Source organism: Schistocerca americana, chromosome 1 (assembly GCF_021461395.2).
Source record: "Schistocerca americana isolate TAMUIC-IGC-003095 chromosome 1, iqSchAmer2.1, whole genome shotgun sequence".
NCBI lineage: Eukaryota > Metazoa > Arthropoda > Insecta > Orthoptera > Acrididae > Schistocerca > Schistocerca americana.
The window spans coordinates 556062312-556081706 of NC_060119.1; the positions used below are offsets into that span (position 1 = coordinate 556062312).

The window sequence follows — 19395 nt, forward strand, 5'->3', positions numbered from 1 at the left end:
GTCGTTTCTAGGTCTCCGGTTCACATAAAATACAATATAATGAAAGCAAATGCCATGCAACAATTTTCGGACGGGTCCAGGCCGTACAAAAGAGCATTATGGTCTCATAAATGTTTTCGTGGCATTCTGGAGGTAAAAAACGGATCAACACAAGTATGCAACTATTCTCTGGGTCCATGTCCACCCCTATATGCAGCTAGTTTTTCCTCAGTACGGTGGCATCTACCAGCAGGACTATGCAACGTGTGCGTACGTGCGTGGTTCGGAGAGCACAAGCATGAGTTTTGTTAGTCCCTTAGCCACGAGACTCAGCAGATATAAAGGCAAGCGGAGAAGCTGTAGGACGATTCCGACTGGGCTGTACGCGCCACAAATCCTCAACGGAGAAACGTTGCGCTGTTGGCCATGGTTCTGGAGGCTCTGTTGGTACCTTTGAGAACCTCATTGACTCTCTTCCTGCACTTCCCGCAGCGGTCCGCGCTTCAGGCTTTTGACAGCTGATCACATTAATGTGACTGGGCAGTGTATCTTCCGCATAAGAAACACCCACTAATAAGAACAAATAGTTTGTTTCTTACATTTTGGTTAATTTCTGTAAGGCGTAAGAACTGAATTCCCCTTTCGTTTTCTTGCCTCTCGTGTCCACCACGCGGGCGAAGTACATCCTGCATAAATCGAAATTGGTGCGGAGCCGGGCGTCGTACGAACGTGTGGTATTTGGACATTATTATTTCATTGTTACAAAAGTTAATTGAGATGATGGATTTGCATTTAGTACAAGGGGACTTTAGAAACTAAGTCATTCATTATGAAGGCAGTCCAAGTATCTTTTATTGAATGCTGCTCTACACAGGTACATGACACGACTTTTCAACATAGCCAGCAAGTATCTGTAAACAACGGTCGGAAATTTCGGCAAATCGCTCAGTCCCTAGACGACAGAAACCCGCTCCTTGGTCAAGGAGCCATCCGAGAAACGCTGTGTGAACGTCCTCATCTCAATACCCAGATGTTATTCTTCGATTGCCAGGATATTGTCCTCGGTGTTCGATGCCGATGGCCTTGTGCAGCTTGCGTTGGCCAGGATCATCAATTTCTGTGTGGTCTTATTCAAACCGTTGGCACCATTGGACAACAGCTGGACACGGAATTGCATTTCGTCCGTATATCACGAGAATTTCACGGTGAATCCGTGTGCAGTTCAGACGTTTCGCCCATAAGAATCGTTCTTCCCGCCTACTTCAACTTATGAGTACGTTTCCAATTGCCATACTATTTCAGACCCATGCATTCATGCATCTATGTATGTACCACAACAGAACTGTCTCTGCAGGTGTCCTACCTTAGTGAGACATGTCTGGCTTTTTGCGATCGTATCCGGTCAAAGAATCGTTCTAAGACAGTGACATAAACCCGAGGTACAAGCATAACGAGAAATAAGGAGATATGCCACAAGGATGTATAGATGCACCAACCAATGTTATTCTTGACTAATTAGTTGCCAAAGTTATTGAATATACTTTAGTTTCCCGTCCCATAAGAACTGATAACTGTTTGTTTTGTTTAATGAAGAATTTTACTTTATTTTGGCGTAGATTATCTTTGGAAAAAGTCTGAGCGATTAAGAAAACTGACCTCTTAAATGCTACCGTAGCTGCCTAATTATGGGGCTGTTTACGGATTTCTTTTTAGTTAAATATGTTTAACGTTGATCTCTCAAAAACTGATTGTAATTCATTATTAATAAACGATTGAAAATATTCAAGTTACTCTACTTCTGTTTAAGTGGATAGTTTGGCTTTTGGGAAAAAATGTCCGGCCAAATATAATGGCGAGTCCGGATTTTCTATTGTTGAACCTGGAAACCCTCTCTCCGTGATATCTGGAACAGGTATTCTCTTCTAATAATAGTCCACACTTCTTGCGCAATGGTCTTAGCATGCGAGGACACGCTAACTTCTTTTTGATTGAATTTTCTCATTATGAGAGTATTGAAGGACGATCTGTTTTAATTATTAAAAACCATTCAAAAGCAAAGGTCGGAAAAAATATTTTTAATTCGAAACAAGTCTTAGCTGTCATCATCAGGTCTTTAACTTTTTTGTAGTAAAACATGTTCATTTTACGCTGAACCTCATGCACAAGATGTCAAATGGCTAAAACTTACCACATTATAAAAGTTTGTCATCGATAATATATTTAAAAACAGACGTCACCTTGGTGATTAAAATTCTTCTGGGTATTATGCCGCGTCAGTGCTAAAAACTAACAACAATAATAAACTGAAACCGACGTTTCGACCGAATTGCAACGGCCTTCCTCAGGGCACGACTGGTTTTGCATGGGGATAAGTGCTACTATTAATTACAGGCTATCGATATCTGACGTCACTGTTGTAAAACCTTTAATTGGCCCTGTAATGTGATTGGCTAGTCATGACGTAAGGGAAGATGGAAAGAAATATGCTATACGTGGATGTCCACGTCATCAACGATTGGTAGCTGTCCGCCAATCAGCGTTCGGCTTCTGGTCGGCAAGTTTTCCTCCTGGTGTGCGCGGAAGTGGACTGACAGTTGCACTACAGCTGTTTGTGCAGATACGCCCGTGTCCCGTGTAGCTTCTGCTCCGCGACCGCTCGCGGCCCCTTGGACTGAGATGGCCGGCAGCCAGGACGCCGGGAGTTTGTAGCCATCTTCTCTATTGATGTTGGCAGGCTGTTTAATAATTTCGATCGCCTCCCGTATTTTGCGTTCTCGCATCCACGATTCTTTCGCCAGTACTCGGGCCTCCTGGAACCTGATAGGTTGTCCACAGTCACGGTGATGTTCCGCTAACGCCGATTTGTTATGTTGTTGTAATCGGAATTGGGAAACTTCCTCCAGCACTTAAATAGCCTGCACAAAAATATAAAGTTCACACATGAGACCGAAAACAATGGTTACTTGCCATTTCTTGATGTGGAAGTATACAGAGCTGCCGAAGGTAAACTGGGACGCAAAGTGTACCGGAAACCAACGCACAGTTATCGGTACCTGCACGCGGAGAGCCACCACCACCCAGCTCAAAAGTATTCTGTCGTGCATACGTTAACTGCCCAAGCCTACTGGATAAGCGATGAAAATAACATGAAAGAAGAATTAAAGGAGCTACAACACACGTTTCGTGCCAACGGCTATGATGACAAAATCATAAGCAAAATAGCTAAAGCCAAAGGGAGAAGAACACAAGAAGAAGGCAAAGAAGAGAATCTTCCACTGGTACACTTACCATATGTAAAAGGCGTCAGTGAATGGCTAGGCAACCTCCTCCGTCGACGAGGTTTCAAACCGATTTTTCGTAGCAAACGCAGAATCCACGAAATGATAGGTTCCACCAAGGATGTAGTCAACATTCTTAACACTGCAGGTGTTTACGAACTACGATGTGAGTGCGGAGCTGCCTACATAGGAGAAACAGGGAGACCTGTCAGCTTACGAGTAGCAGATTCAAATTGGTTCAAATGGCTCTGAGCACTATGCGACTTTACTTCTTAGGTCATCAGTCGCGTAGAACTTAGATCTAATTAAACCTAACTAACCTAAGGACATCACACACATCCATGCCCGAGGCAGCATTCGAACCTGCGACCGGAGCGGTCGCTTGGCTCCAGACTGTAGCGCCTAGAACCGCACGGCCACTTCGGCCGGCCCGAGTAGCAGAAGACGAACGCTGTGTCCGATTACAACATAACAAATCGGCGTTAGCGGAACATCACCGTGACTGTGGACAACCTATCAGGTTCCAGGAGGCCCGAGTACTCGCGAAAGAATCGTGGATGCGAGAACGCAAAATACGGGAGGCGATCGAAATTATTAAACAGCCTGCCAACATCAACAGAGAAAATGGCTACAAACTCCCGGCGTCCTGGCTACCGGCCATCCCAGTCCAACGGGCAGCGAGCGGTCGCGGGGCAGAAGCTACACGGGACACGGACGTATCTGCACAAACAGCTGTAGATCAACTGTCAGTCCACTTCCGCGCACACCAGGAGGAAAACTTGCCGACCAGAACCGAACGCTGATTGGCGGACAGCTACCAATCGTTGATGACATGGACATCCACGTATAGCATCTTTCTTTCTATCTTCCCTTACGTCATGACTAGCCAATCACATTACAGGGCCAATTAAAGGTTTTACAAGAGTGACGTCAGATATCGATAGTCTGTAATAAATAGTAGCACTTATCCCCATGCAAAACCAGTCGTGCTCTGAGGAAGGCCGTTGCTATTCGGCCGAAACGTCGGTTTTAGTTAATTATTGTTCTTAGTTTTTAGCAATGACGCGGCATAATACCCAGAAGAATTTTAATCACTATGACACCGGCGGCGGAAGCCTACGTTCTTATATCAACATCTCCCTGTCCAAAAGGCCGTGCCCATATACGTACTGTCCACAGATACTTGTTACATGATCTGCGAGCAATATGTATGTGGACATGGCCTTTTGGACAAGCTGCTGTGTGTTTTTAAATACGAGGGTTGTCCAGAAAGTAAGTTCCGATCTGTCGCGAAATAGAAACCACTGGGAAAATCCGGTAAAGTTTCGTACAGATGTGTTGGGCAGTGTCTCTAGTATGTCTGTCGATCGTGTCGCATCGCTCTTTTCAGTTTTGAGTGAAAAGTGAGCACGTAAAGATGCGTAGGGAAAAGCGTCTCCCGCCAAGCATGAGGGCCGGGTTAGAGATTTCGCCTGTGTCATGCAGCCCACATAACACAACTGTCGAGCAGTTCCTTCTTCATGTCAATTCTCGGCCGCACGCTGCAGGGGCAATGAAGACGCTCCTGCAGCGTTTCCACAACACAGTTAGTAATTGTCTCCCCCTGAGTCTCATCTCTGCTTACAAGAACCGCTGGCTATGAAGACAAAATTTTTCCACAGACAACGAGCTGCAGACCAGTGCAGATAACTGGCATAAAGCACAGGCGGCTGCTTTCTATGACGAGGATATTGGAAAGTTGATACAACACTACGACAACAGTCGAAGTTGGAGCGGCCACTATGTAGAGAAGTAGGTGGAAGGTGTATCTAGCTGTTGCAAATAAAACGTTTCTGGTTTTCACTATGGTTTCATTTCGCAACCGATCGGAACATCTTTCTGGACAACCCTCGTATTTTAGCGATGAAAAAAGTTTATAACGTGCTGAATTTTATCCACTTGATATCTTATACTTGAGGTTCAGTGTAAAATTAACATGACTTACTACAAAACCAATGTTTAAGACCTGAAGATGACAGCTAAGACTGTTGAAACCGGTTGTCTTGAATAAAAAATATTTTGTGCGATCTTGGCTTTTGAATGGTTCCTTTTTGAAGTCCACGCGTATCTCTAATTTCAGAAAAATTGGATCTGTCTGCTCACTGTTACAACATTTTTAACAATATATTTTTTGTTATTACACGCAAAGACGTCAGCAGGGATAGAGCAATAATATTTACAGTAGTTTAATAATAACCTCAAAAAATGATTGGACGAAAAGTAATGATCGATGTCGTTCTCTATATAGATGCGCCACATCCGAATCTGGACTAAGAATTAAACTGATTTGGAAATTCAGATCTGTTAAGAGAATAGACGGATAATGACTTACTACTACTAACGTTATGTCTTTGGTTGATACAGTCTTTGTGAGAAAAAAGTCGCTGTGCAAAAAGCAACTGCAACAATTTTAATACGAACTTTTGCTATTCTAATTGATGCCAGAAGGAATGTAACAATTGACAGTTTTTAATTAATTAAGCGAGGATGTATTGCGGATTACTTCGCTAAAGCTCCGTTCAATATCATAATCGACGAATAAGGTTATAACAAAGGTACGTATCGATGGTTGAACGACTCCAGGAATAATGCAGCTTCGACGGACTTTTGAAATTAATGCGTTGCAGCAAAATGTAGCCACAGAAGGAGGGCGTCGCACAGTAAGGTGTTACCAACAACGACACATAGTCCTAAAACTTTCACAGGCCTCCAATGCTGCGGGTCCCGCATTTCGCGGAGCTTATATCGCCTGTGCGCAGGCAACCCGCGCGGCAGGCAGGCAGGCTGCTCCCACCCCATTCTCGTGAGCGCGGAGTTGAATGGACCGGCAGAGGCAGCGCCCCCACTGACTGCGCCGCGCCGCGTTGGGCTCGCCAGAGATCGATTATCGCGGCGTGTCGCGGCGTGCCGCCCACGCAGCCAGCCGGCAGTGCGCGGCACGGCGGCAGCCTAGCCGTCCCGTCCCGTGCCTTGCCTTCCACCGGCTGCTGCGCGTCTCGCGCCCTCCTCCGCCAGGTGAGTTCTTTCTCCGACTGACACGTCCTCCGCTGCTGCTGCGAGCGTAAACTCAGCTCATAGGCACGCCTGCCACCTACAGCCTCCTGTCTCGCTGACTGAACTGTCACGCCTCGCGCAGTTCACAACTGCACCCAAGCGAGCTTCATCAACGTGGTACTGATTATGCGGACTTAAAGCTGCTGTCAAGGCCAAGCGAGAACTTCCCGTGGCACGCCGCCTACCGCGTGGAGAGCCATCTGTGGGCTAGCTCCAGGTATCATGACGTGCAGCGCAACCGCGTCGCGCAGTTACGGTCGGTTATTACGACCGGCGCATGCGCAGTATCTTTATGTGAATGATAAGCGGTCTGTTTGACACGCAAGCATACAACGTGTTTCAAAACAGGATCGTACCGAGGAGGTGGCGAGCTAGGCCCGCACCAAGGGCGCAGGCATAGAGAGGGCGCAAAAACTGACAAAAAATTAAAAAAACGAGAAAGAAAGACAATTTAAGAACCAGCCAGGACAACTGCGTGAGTTCTTCTGCCACTATTCTGCCTATGAGAAGGATTTCCCTGGCCCGCGAGAATAACAGCACCCTATTGTCACAGTCATTTCTACAGTGCCATTTTACCCAAGCAGCACCATGGGGGGGAAGGGGGGGAGGGTGAATCTACTTTCACCTGAAGCTTACGGGAAGCGACGTCAAGCAAATTGCTCGACTTCTATGGCGTTTCGTGTTCGCATCGAGTTTTACGGAAAGGGGGGGGGGGGGGGGGGAAGGTTTCGGGGTTTCAACTGAAACTTACACGGAACGCGGTAGTGATGAGCTGAGACCTCTGCTCTAACGAAACGCACAGTGATCGCGTTGATACCACCCGAGCACCTAGAAGTCGTTTTTGTAATAGCATTTATATTTAGTTCCACCATCATATGAATGGAATCGTGAGTCTGGTGCACTGGCTGCCCGGTGTCGTCATTGGAAGTAATGCAACCAGTTGTTGATTTAATAATTGTGTTATAAGTTACGTCGTGCGCTCCCTTTGCATCAGTCTGTTACGGCAACCAGCATTTCATGCTCTAGCGAAGAGATGAACCATGTCACATCTTTCTTTCTTTAAGCCGACTGAAGTGTATGTTTTCCATTAGATTACCTTGTTTCTTTTTCTGCCAAAGTGATTATACGTATTTCATTTTGACGTCAGTTTAGAAACGAAAACGTGATGTAAATACGTGAATGAATAATAAAGCCTTCTGTTGTCTTATTCCAATTAATTATACAGTGTCCGTTGTTTCACTCGCGCTACAATATCCATTGTGTATGTCTTTCAGTTATATTTACAGAATATTACGTGCACTCCGTACCTGAGTAATGAATACTCTAGAAACAGCGCGTAAGGAATCCAAGTCTGCCCCTGTGACCGAGCGGTTCTAGGCGCTTCAGTCCGGCACCGCGTTGCTGCTACGGTCGCAGGTTCGAATCCTGCCTTGGGCATGGATGTGTGTGATGTCCTTAGGTTAGTTTGGTTTAATTAGTTCTCAGTTTAGGGGACTGATGACTTCAGATGTTAAGTCCCATAGTGCTTAGAGCCATTTGAACGATTTGAAGAATCCAAAAATGCGGATAGTTGCTTTGGCAGAAAAGGAAACAAGTCAATTTGTAGCAAAGTATACACATCGGTCTGATTAAAAAACGAAAGTTGTCACACGACTTTACCTATATTTTCTAATGAATATATGAATGTGCGTGTATCAGCAAGTCATTTATGACACTTATTATTACTTTCTCTGGTCAATTTTTGCAGTTAAAGTGCCTCTGATTCAGGTGACTACTCTCTCAGACTGTGCCTCCGTATTCCCTGGCATGTTCACAAGAACGAACAAACTCAGTCGGGAGAGTGCTCTTATGTGTATTCTGAGTGCCGTAGGAGGAACTGTCAATATTCTGGGATATGGCAGGAACTATCATTTGAAGCAAAAAACTTCTTATGGACATATGCCCTGTTCCAAATGGTTTCCAAGACAGAACACATTTAATATACGTTCTTATTTATTTCCTGTATTATTCAATGCATTGTCAGGTGTACACTTGTAAACAATTAGTAAACATTATAATACACGTTTTTCATAGTATAAAAACCTCGCGCTACTTCAGTCGCAACACACTATGGAAAACGGTGCGTTTAACAGGATAATTTAATAGTAGGGAGACATCCCGAGTAAAGAGATTGAAAGCAACGAGTTAGGTTTGGCTAGAATAAAACTTCAAAGAGGTTCAAATGGCTCTGAGCACTATGGGACTTAACTTCTGAGGTCATCAGTCCCCTAGAACTTAGAACTACTTAAACCTAACTAACCTAAGGATATCACACACATCCATGCCCGAGGCAGGATTCGAACCTGCGACCGTAGCGGTCGCGCGGCTCCACATTGTAGCGCCTAGAGCCACTCGGCCACTCCGGCCGGCCCTCAAAGAGGATGGGTTGGTAAGACACATACGTGCACGCCACAAGCCCAAAATCATATGTACACTAAATGTATTCTACCTCGTAAACCATTCGGAACAGGGTATATGTCCTTATGAACTTTTTTTCTTCATTTGATCCCTGAATATTGACAATTCCTCCTGCGACACCCAGTATAATATCGAATATTACACAAAATACTTCTTCTGTTAAGTGTATGAGAAAGTCCCAGAATCTTTTACAAACATGAAAGTGTATAAAAAGTGTTTCAGAGCATGAACCTTCTTTGTAACACCATGCCTCTATCTACTGCAGTACAGTGACCTCTTACAACTTCTAATAGTGTATTTCGTCTTAGAATTTCCTGAAATCTTTGTACCGCCGTTACGTCATTAACTGACATCTGATTAAAACAACTCTTACCAAGAGCGACATGTTTGTGATAAATCTTCATTTCGTCGTCGCCTTGAAACGGCATAGTGCCATTACACGCAATTTATAATATGAAAACAGCAAAATACGTAAGTAGATCCAATATGGCCTCTCCAGAGTTATTCATTTGTCGACTGCTATCGAATTTCGTGGTCGCATCGAGATTTGTGAACACATCATCTGACGTCACTTCGCACTTACCTTCAGGTGACACTAGCTACTCTCTACCGTAAAGGAACGACTACTATCGGTCACACGTCCACCTCTAACGTGATTTATTGAGCAGCTGTACGCTCAGTTTACACAGCTGCTACTTTACACACCTCGCTCGAGTTCAGCAGTGGAGTTGTATTCGCGGCCGTCAACGTTATGCGGCGGGCTGGACGCTTTATGGTAAGCTACTTGTGAGGTTCACCAAGTCGCAGTCTACGGCTTTTATGACTTTAGTTTAATTTCTAAAGCCGATGCCATATGTCCAATCGTTCGCAGTTAGTTCATAGATTACATTGGACTGGCAATGAGTGCTTATTTGCTGTTACATTCGTGTTTTTTTTTTTCGGTTGGGCCCGTTTACCCGGTGTGGTACTGGTTGACTCAGAGAACCTTTTCATGCCTCACCCACACGGGATCTTGCATCCTACTCTATAAATTTGATGGATTTTTCACGTGACTGGTACGACTCTCTCGTTCGCAATCATCTGTATGAGACCTTTCAATGTTACGGTTGTGAAGACACCCTCCCAGTTTTCCCTTCTTTTTGTGGCGCCTGAAGATCTGATTTACGTCCTGCAGCCCCGATCGTGTGAACTATTTTATCTAAATAAAGGATTTGTCATGGCGATTTATTCATCACGAAAAATTCCTGTCGGGTTTAAAACGGATTGTCATGGACAAAGCACGACACTCATATCTGGTCTCTCTCTGTTAGGATCTTTTTACGACCACAGTTTTTAGGCTGTGTTACGTGGCTTGGAGTGATATACCGTTCCTTGTGGGCACTTCTGACACTCCACATTGATGGACCAACAAACAGGGCAGCTTTATATACGGTGTGGACGTCGGAACAATAGCTGCTATTTGCTATTTTACACGTTGACCATTCTCACTGTGTTGATTCCATGCAGCTGGCGGATACATACGCGCAACTTCCCTGCCATGACGTCAGCGGCCTACGGTCTCATTTCCGCATGGTATAATTTTTATACAAGCTACAACACTCCAGTGTGTTCTTTAGGGACAGTGACAAATGTTCTGTTAAGCTTACCATTTCACATGGAATGATGTGGAGACTTGAGGATCCAACTTATAACATGCCGCTTGCTACAAAATACGAGGTGTGCGAGAAAAAGAATGAGGCTGACAACACTGCGAGCAATCTGGCAACGCTGTGTTGTTCTGCTTGTGAAGAGCGGTGTGTTCATCCCTTCTAGATGCTCAGTCCGAGTTACAGCTCCGTACAGCCATCACGTGATTTTCGAGAGCACCATCAGAAGTTTTGTTTTTGTTGTGTTACGAAAATGAAGCAGCGGAATTTAGAGCAGCTTTATGCCATCAAGTTTTGCGCTGAAATTGAAGAATCCACGAGTGTGAGTTTCGAAAAGTTGAAACAGGCCTGAGGGGAACACAGCTTGTCAAGAGCACAAGTTTTTCGCTGGCACAAATATTTTTGGTAAACCTCACTCAGGGAGAGCTTCCACTTAAAAAAACCGACGAAAAGTCGAACGTGTGCATGCTATTGTGAGACCAGACGGAACTTTAGCAGTAAGGGTGATGGGTGACTTATTAACCTTAAACTCTTTCACCACACATCAAATTTTAACCGAAGATTTTCTCATGCGGAAGGTTTGTGCCAAAATGGTGCCGAAAAACCTCACAGAGCAGAAGGACAATCGAAGAAACGTGCGCGTTGATCTTCTTGAGAGGACTGCCAGTGACCACAAATGGTTCAGTCGTCTGATCGAAGGTGATGAGTCGGCCGCTGTGACCGAGCGGTTCTAGGCGCTTCAGTCCGGAACCGCGCTGCTGCTACAGTCGCATGTTGGAATCCTGCCTCGGGCACGGATGTTTGTGATGTCCTTAGGTTAGTCAGGTTTAAGTACTTCTAAGTCTAGGGGACTGATGACCTCAGATGTTAAGCCCCGTAGTGCTCAGAGCCATTTGAACCATTTGAAGGTCAGGAATCGTGGTTTTTTTAGTACCATCCAGATACAAAGCAGCAAAGCGAGGAATGGCACTCTGAGACATCTCCTGGATCGAAAAAGCTCGAATGACCTAACCATCGATTAAAAAAAAATGCTGATTAGCTTTTCTGACAGGAGGGGTATCGTGCATTAAGAATTTGTTTCTTCGGGACAAACTGTCAACCAAGTATTTTAGCATGATGTGCTTTAAAGTTTCAGGAAAAGGGTGACTAGAGAGAGAGATCGGACATTGCAGACAAATGGATGTTGCATCTTAACAACACCCTGTGGCACACGGCCACTTCCATCACGGAGGTCCAGACCTCAAAAGGCATACCTGTCGTTCCACAATCCCCCTGTTCACCTTAGCTGATTTCTCTCGACTTTTTTTCTTTTCTGAAGTTGAAAAATGTCTTAAAAGGACGTTGTTTTGGGACGTTGGAGAACATTCAAAAAATGTTATCGACATTTTAAACTCCCTATGAGATGAAGCCTCTGAGCGCTGCTACGAAGAGCGGGAACAAAGGCTCTGCCTGTGTACGGCTGCCGAAGAGAACTACATTGAAGGGGGCAGTATTCTTGTTTGAAAATAATTGAAACTTAGTTAGATAAAAAGTCAGGTTCATTACTTTTCTCACACAGCTCGTACTTTTAAAACCAAAAGCATTTACTTTCGCAGATGTCTGACAAGTAATGAAAGATACTTCGCAAATCGAAAGCATTACTTTCGCCAAGTAAAAACACGATTTCTGTAAAGTGTGCCACATTCTAGCGATGTGTCGCAGCAATCGAACGCAAGTACGCAGATCGCTGCAATTTATTGCTTATCGCTCATGTTTACCAGGAAATATGATGATCGCAGACAACCAATGAGTTGAAGTACTGCTTGATGGCTGCGGCCCGTTTCTCTGTCAAGCGTGGTTGAGTAGTTTTAGTTTCCGCTATGGTCACGTGGAGTATGGACTTTTACGTTATAGAGTAACAGATGTAACTGGTATAAGTGCAGATATTTTACACGCTGAGGTGACAAAAGTCACGGGACACCTCGTAATATTGCGTCGGACCTTTTTTTCCCACCGCAGCGCAGCAACTCGACGACTGGACGTGGCATGGACTCATCAAGCTCTTGGAAATTCCCTGTAGAAATACTGAACCATTCTGGCTCTATAGCCGTCCATAGTTGCGAAAGTGTTGCCGGTGCAAAATTTTGTGCACGAACTGACCTCCCAATTATGTCCCGTAAATGTTCGATGGGGCTCGCGTCGGGCGATCCGGGTGGCCAAACCATTAACTCGAATTGTCCAGAATGTTCTTCAACCCAATCACGAACAGTTCTGGTCGGTGACATTGCCCATTGCCACCCAAATAATTCCATCGTCGTTTGGGAACATGAAGCCCATGAATGGCTGCAAATGGCATCAAACAAGCCGAATATCCAGACGACACAGTCCATTCCACGTAAACACAGCCCACACCATTATTGAGCAACCATTAGTTTACGCAAAGCCTTGTTGACAATTGGGGCCCTTGGCTTCATGGGGTCTGCGCCATACCTGAACCATACCATCAACTCTTACTAACTGAAATTGGGACTTATCTCACCAGGCCACGGTTTTCTATTCGTCTAGAGCCCAACCGCTATGGTCACGAGACCAGAAGAGGCGGTGCAGGCGATGTCGTGCTGTTGGTTTTACGGGACTAAGATTGGACATGATGAGGTTCAAAATGTGGTAAGACATCTTCACACAGTGAAAGTAAAATTATGTTCTACTACAATTGCCGGCCGATGTGACCGTGCGGTTCTAGGCGCTTCAGTCTGGAACCGCACGACCGCTACGTCGCAGGTTCGAATCCTGCCTCGGGCATGGATGTGTGTGATGTCCTTAGGTTAGTTAGGTTTAAGAAGTTCTAGGGGACTGATGACCATAGATGTTAAGTCCCATAGTGATCAGAGACATTTTTTTCTACTACAATTTTAAAAGAACAACTTCAAATATTAACCAAAAATTGTGAGAACAATATAGTATAAAATAAAGTATTGGCACTTGATATTGCCGTTCAGATATCGGTATATCGAGGGAAAATATATCGCCGGTATATATCGGTATTTTTTTGTAAAAAGTATCGATATAGCCATATTTTATCAACGACTCTAGACAGCAGGCCGCTCTCCCGGCCGTGTGACGACTTACTAGACCGTGGGGCCGCTGCTTCTCGATCAAGTAGCTCCTCAATTGGCATCACGAGGCTGAGTGCACCCCGCTCCAGTCTTCCATCAAGGAAAAATCCTTGGCAGTACAGGGTTCAAATGGCTCTGAGCACTATGGGACTTAACATCTGAGGTCATCAGTCCCCTAGAAATGAGAACTACTTAAACCTAACTAACCTAAGGACATCACACACATGCATGCCCAAGGCAAGATTCGAACCTGCGACCGTAGCGGTCGCGCGGTTTCAGACTGAAGCGCCTAGTACCGGGAATCGAACGCAGGTTTTCTCCATGGTAACCAGCTATGCCAACCACTCAGCTTCGGCGGCGGCAGTGGAAGGGAAGAGTGGTGAGTAAAAATGTACAGAGAGACTAAGGCTTCAATATAGTATGCAGTTTCAAATGTGTTTAGGTTGCAGTAATTATTAAGCGAAAAAGAAGCTTGCACAAGATAAGGCAGACAGCTGCAGCAAATCAGTCTCCTGACTGTACACCACAACTGCAACACCACCAGCAGCAGCAACAACAACAACAACAACAACATCTAATTTGTAGTACAGGCGCAGATGAAATTTACCTTAACTTTTTAAAATTATATAGCTAACGGTCTTCTCCGTAGCGGTAACACCGATTCTCGTCAGATCACCGAAGTTAAGCGCTGTCGGTCTTGGCTAGCAGTTGGACGGGTCACTGTCCAGGTTTGCCGAGCGCTGTCGGCAAGTGGGGTGTGCTCTGCCTTTGAGGGCAATAGAGGAGCTACCTCACTGAGATGTTGCGTCTCCGGTCACGGAGACTGACAACGGCTGGGAGAGCTTCAACAATGGTTCTGAGCACTACGGGACTTAACATCTGAGGTCATCAGTCCCCTAGACTTAGAACTACTTAAACCTAACTAACCTAAGGACATCTCACACATCCATGCCCGAGGCATCGATTCGAACCTCCGACCGTTGCAGCAGCGAGGTTCCGGATTGAAGCGCCTAGAACCGCTCGGCTATCGCGGCCGGCCCGGGAGAGCGGTGCGCTGACCACAAGCCCCTCCATATCCGCATCCAGTGACCCTTAACAGGTGAGGATGACACGGCGGTCGGTCTGTACCGTTGGGCCTTCGAGGCCTGTTCAAACAGAGAGAGAATTTTTTAAAAATGTCCAAATGTGTGTGAAATCTTACGGGGCTTAACTGCTAAGTTCATCAGTCCCTAAGCTTACACACTACTTCACCTAAATTATCCTTAGGACAAACACACACACCCGTGCCCGAAGGAGGACTCGAACCTCTGCCGGGGCCAGCCGCACAGTCCATGACAGCTGCGCCCTAGACCGCTCGGCTAATCCCGCTCGGCAAGAATTTTTAAACAAAATATCTGCATGTAGAAGGACACAAGGCAGCGATGATGTATTTGAAAACTTTGTATTCGGTTTGACCTGTTCGAGCAAGAGTACTTGCCTTGTCAGTGTTTATCCCCCTGGCGACGTCGTCCAATGACCGCCCTACTTTGTATCGGGAGAAATACGCATCCAGTATGGGTGCAGGTTTGAGCGGCGCCTTGGGGAGGATGCTACAGCCCCGCTAGTTGTTGAATATTTTATAAGCGGCGAGATGGCGTGAGCAGCGGGCGGCCACCAGCCCGGTACACGTGGTCGAGCCGCCGAGTCGATAATCACGGCACGCTATGCCACGCCACTCCACTCCACACCTCTGCACGCCACGCCGCTATCGATTGCTGCTTCTTGCCGGGATAAAGCGGCACTCGTGCCGCCTCCTTAAAGAGAGAGGGTTTCGAAACACAGGTGAGCAAGCACCCAAACGTGAAGAAGCGCACAAGCCTAAAGGTGCGCTCCCACGAGTTATGACACATTTCCGCCGAAACGACTCTTGTGAACGAAGCGTCATGGAAACTCTAATGACGTCATAGCCAAGCATCAGAGGCAACATTGTGTTTTATGGAACTGTATGCAGTCGAACCAGTGTTGTATGATCCAAGCTTGAGATATCACAGACACAGAGATATTAGAATAGCAGCGGGAAGATTACTTTTACCGCATGCAGTAGTTGACTACGTACCAAATCAGATGATTTCAAAATTTTGGGAGCAGTTACTGTCAGGAGTTCAGAAAGATATCTCATAGGGCGCGGTAAAGATACTTCACTGATGATATCTGCATCCGAAATGTCTTCTGGTTCGACCAAACGAATCCTGCCATTCATCAATTTGTTTAGTAATGACGCACACAATCAAATCTGGAAAGTAGAAAAGAGTTCATATGTCCATATGAATCGCTTAAGTGGCTTTTGGGTAGCGTTGCAGATATCGGGCATGACTTTATTAATTGTACACGTATTTCATGGAACACGAAATAAAAATTCCAGATTCTTCAAAGAGTCTGCAGTGTACAGTCACTTGATGTTTTGTTTTTGCATTTAATGCCTGTTTTTCTATAAGGTAATCGAATTGGTCATTAGGTCTTGAAATCTTTTGGATACCTATTACTCAGTCCGATGTTAACCTAGTTACAGGCTGACAACTATTTTTGAATTGTATGAAATAAAATCGTCATAATTTCTGAACGGTTTGTTTAGGACTTTCAAACTGCTCGGTTGTCTGCGGGGCATGGTGGGAATTAGTATGCGCATGTGGTTTGGTTTAGCGATGAAGCACACTTTCGTTTGGATGGGTTCGTGAATAAGCGAAACTGGTGCATTTGGGGGATTGAGAATCCGCTTTTCGTGATCGAAAAGTCTCTTCACCCGCAGCGGGTGACTGTGTGGTGTGCAATGACCAGTCACGGAATAATCGGTGCGATAGTCCTTGAGGGCACGGTGACTACCGAACGGTGCGAGAAGGTTTCGGAAGACGATTTCGTCCCCACTATCCAAAGTGACCCTGATTTCGACAAGATGTGGTTCATGCAATACGGAGCTCGAACCCATCGAAACAGGAGAGTGTTTGATGTCCTGGAGGAGCCCTTTGGGGACGCTATTCTTGCTCTGGGGTACCCAGAGGCCATTGGCATGGACCTCGATTGGCCGCCATATTCTCCGGATCTGAACACATGCGACTCCTTTTTGTGGGGCTATGTTAAAGACAAGGTGTACAGCAATAACCCCAAAACCACTGCTGAGCTGAAAACAGCCATTCAAGAGGTTATCCACAGCAACTATGTTCCGACACTTCTGCGGGCATGCAGGATTTCGCTATTCGTCTGCGCCGCTTTATCGCCAACAATGGCAGGCATTTCGAACATGTCACAGCCCAAACCTATTGGTGCTTGGATAGAGAAAAGTCGTACCGGTGCTTGGATAAAGAAAAATCATACACTGTGCCTAAATGAGAAAGTAAATAAATGAGAAAAAATTTTAACGAAACTGTTTTCAACAGTGAAAAACATCAGCTCTGTTGAAGACGAAAAATAGTTTTGAATGTTATCTAGTACTTACAAAGTAAACTAAGACATTAAGGATGAACTACGGGTTTGTCTTTAAATGTTTTTTGAGTTGTTTCTGTATTCAGGATGTTAGAAGTATAAATGCAGATACTTTGATGATTGGCACCTTAAAATGTTTCCACTTGAGTGTGTTAGTTGTTTTCTCTATGCATCTAACAGTCGCCCACAAACACATCACGTAATTTACCTCAGGATGTTTTCTGCACAGCTGTAACTGCGCGACTTATTGTACTACACCTGTCAGTATAGCCTAACCGTTTTGCGTCGACATTTCAACACCTGACCTGCTGCCCAGGGGAAAATAAGCTTTAATGATTTGCTCTTGCCACATATACTCCTGTACTAGCCAACCTAAAAACATGCTCCTTCTAATAGCTTTAATTATTAGTCTGCGAATGAAATAAATACTGATGTAATGTTGTCCTTTACCACCAATGAAAATCTGCACCTACACTCCTAACAACCTATATGTATTTTGTAGGGCAAGTCATGTTTTTTAGTTTCGACGACGCTTTTCCTTTTCTTTAGCTTCTCAGAGATATGGAGTATGAACTATATGACCATTGTCAAGAACATCCACTATGAATTTTGTTTTGGTTACTAATAAAGACCGGAATTTTGGCTGACTGTCTTTTTAGTTGTTTTAAATCTATCTTCAATCTGAACGTGAGTAAGTACGATTTACATCTTTGAGTTTGAAACGCTGCAGTTTTATCATGCTTATTCTGCATTTTTAATATAAATCGTAAATGCCGAAATAAATGCCTTTTGTTGCCTTTTCAGTTACTATTTATTCACTTATTATTAAAAACAACAATGAGTATCACCGTAAAGAGAGATAACAGGAGGTAGGAGTGTTAATTATCGCTAGTGTTTACCTACCTTCCTATCCAATCACATCTCCTTCAAAACGATGAGTGGCGGAGCTAAAACGTGGTTTCATTACTGCTCTAAATTTCTCGTTTCGTCGCTGCTGTGGACCATGAAACCACGAATAGGCGATGAATAGTAAGCCACACATATTCACGCCTCATCACAGAACGAGGAGGTAGAAGGGTTGCTCACTCTGTAAAGCAAACTGTAAGAATTGTGACGACAGAGTACAATGCTGATGCAGACACAAACGTTCAGCCCACATTGTTCAACAAACAACCGCTACGTGTTCCTATATCGATCCAACGACATCGTCATTTATGATTACAACGGGCACGGGATCGCCGAGAATCCACCGTGGGTCAATGGAAGCGTGCCGCCTGTTTGCATGAATCACGTCTCCCGCTGCAACACGTCGATGGGCACGCCGTCGTCCAGGCCAACGGCAGCTCAATACGTGCACCGCACCAAGGACGGAGCTGCTCGGAACATGCTATATTATACAGGGTGTCCGAAAACTCTTTCCCTGATTGTATAAATTGATAACTCACGCTAGAAGTAAGATACAAATATGAAACTGGTGTCTAATTGTTTACAAACTATCAGTCTTTTTCACACATCAGTAAACTTCCACATGAGCGCCCTTGGTAGCACGTAGCACATATAGGCGATATTCAATTTCCGTCCATACATTAGCCAACATCACTGGAGGGATCGATTCAACGACTGTGGTTATCCGTTGCCGCAGGGTTTCAAGATCTGGTACACGTGTTCGGTAGACCTCGTCCTTGACATAACCCCACAAAAAGAAGTCTAATGGGGTTATGTCAGGAGAGCGTGGATGCCAAACCGTTGGCCCATCACGACCAATCCATCGCCCAGGGAAGGTCATATCGAGATAGGCACGGACGTCCAAACCCCAATGAGGAGGTGCACCGTCTTGCTGAAACAAGACATCGTGGTGATACTGAAGCAGCTGAGGAACAGCATACAGTTGCAACATGTCCAGATACACTGCAGATTGATGTCAGCGAAGAAGAATGGCCCGATAATTCGATCGTGCAATAGCGTGCACCAAACATTCACCTTTGGACTGCCTCTGCTGCACTCCATGACCTCGCCAGGGGGTTGTGAACCCCAAATGCGCACATTATGGCGATTCACTACTCCACTGACAAAAAAGAGTCGCTTCGTCGGAAAAGGCAATTCGTTTGAGAAAACCATCATCGTCCTCAATACGTGATAGCACTTCGACCGCAAAGTCATATCGACGTGTACTGTCATTGGGCAACAAGGCCTGAACTATTTGCACTTTGTATGCACGAAACAATAAACGTTTGTGTAAAATGTCATGGAGAGAGCTTTTTGGCATCTGTAATTCACGTGAGGCTCTGAGCACCGATTTCTTCGGACTTTGCAGAAAATACTGCCTTACAGCTTCCACCCTGTCTGCTGAGGCTCTTGGTCGACCAGACCTCGGAAGGTCAGCAACCGATC

General features: G+C 45.2%; 1 protein-coding gene across 1 annotated transcript in view; it reads left to right on the forward strand.

Annotated features, from left to right (window-relative positions):
- Positions 1–6008: 6008 nt before the first annotated feature.
- The window catches only part of LOC124576608 (alpha-taxilin), a 242828-nt gene continuing 229441 nt past the window's right edge, over positions 6009–19395 (forward strand). The window contains exon 1 of the mRNA XM_047131212.1: positions 6009–6311. Coding sequence (XP_046987168.1) covers positions 6009–6311 — 303 coding nt within the window. The remainder of the gene's footprint in view (positions 6312–19395) is intronic.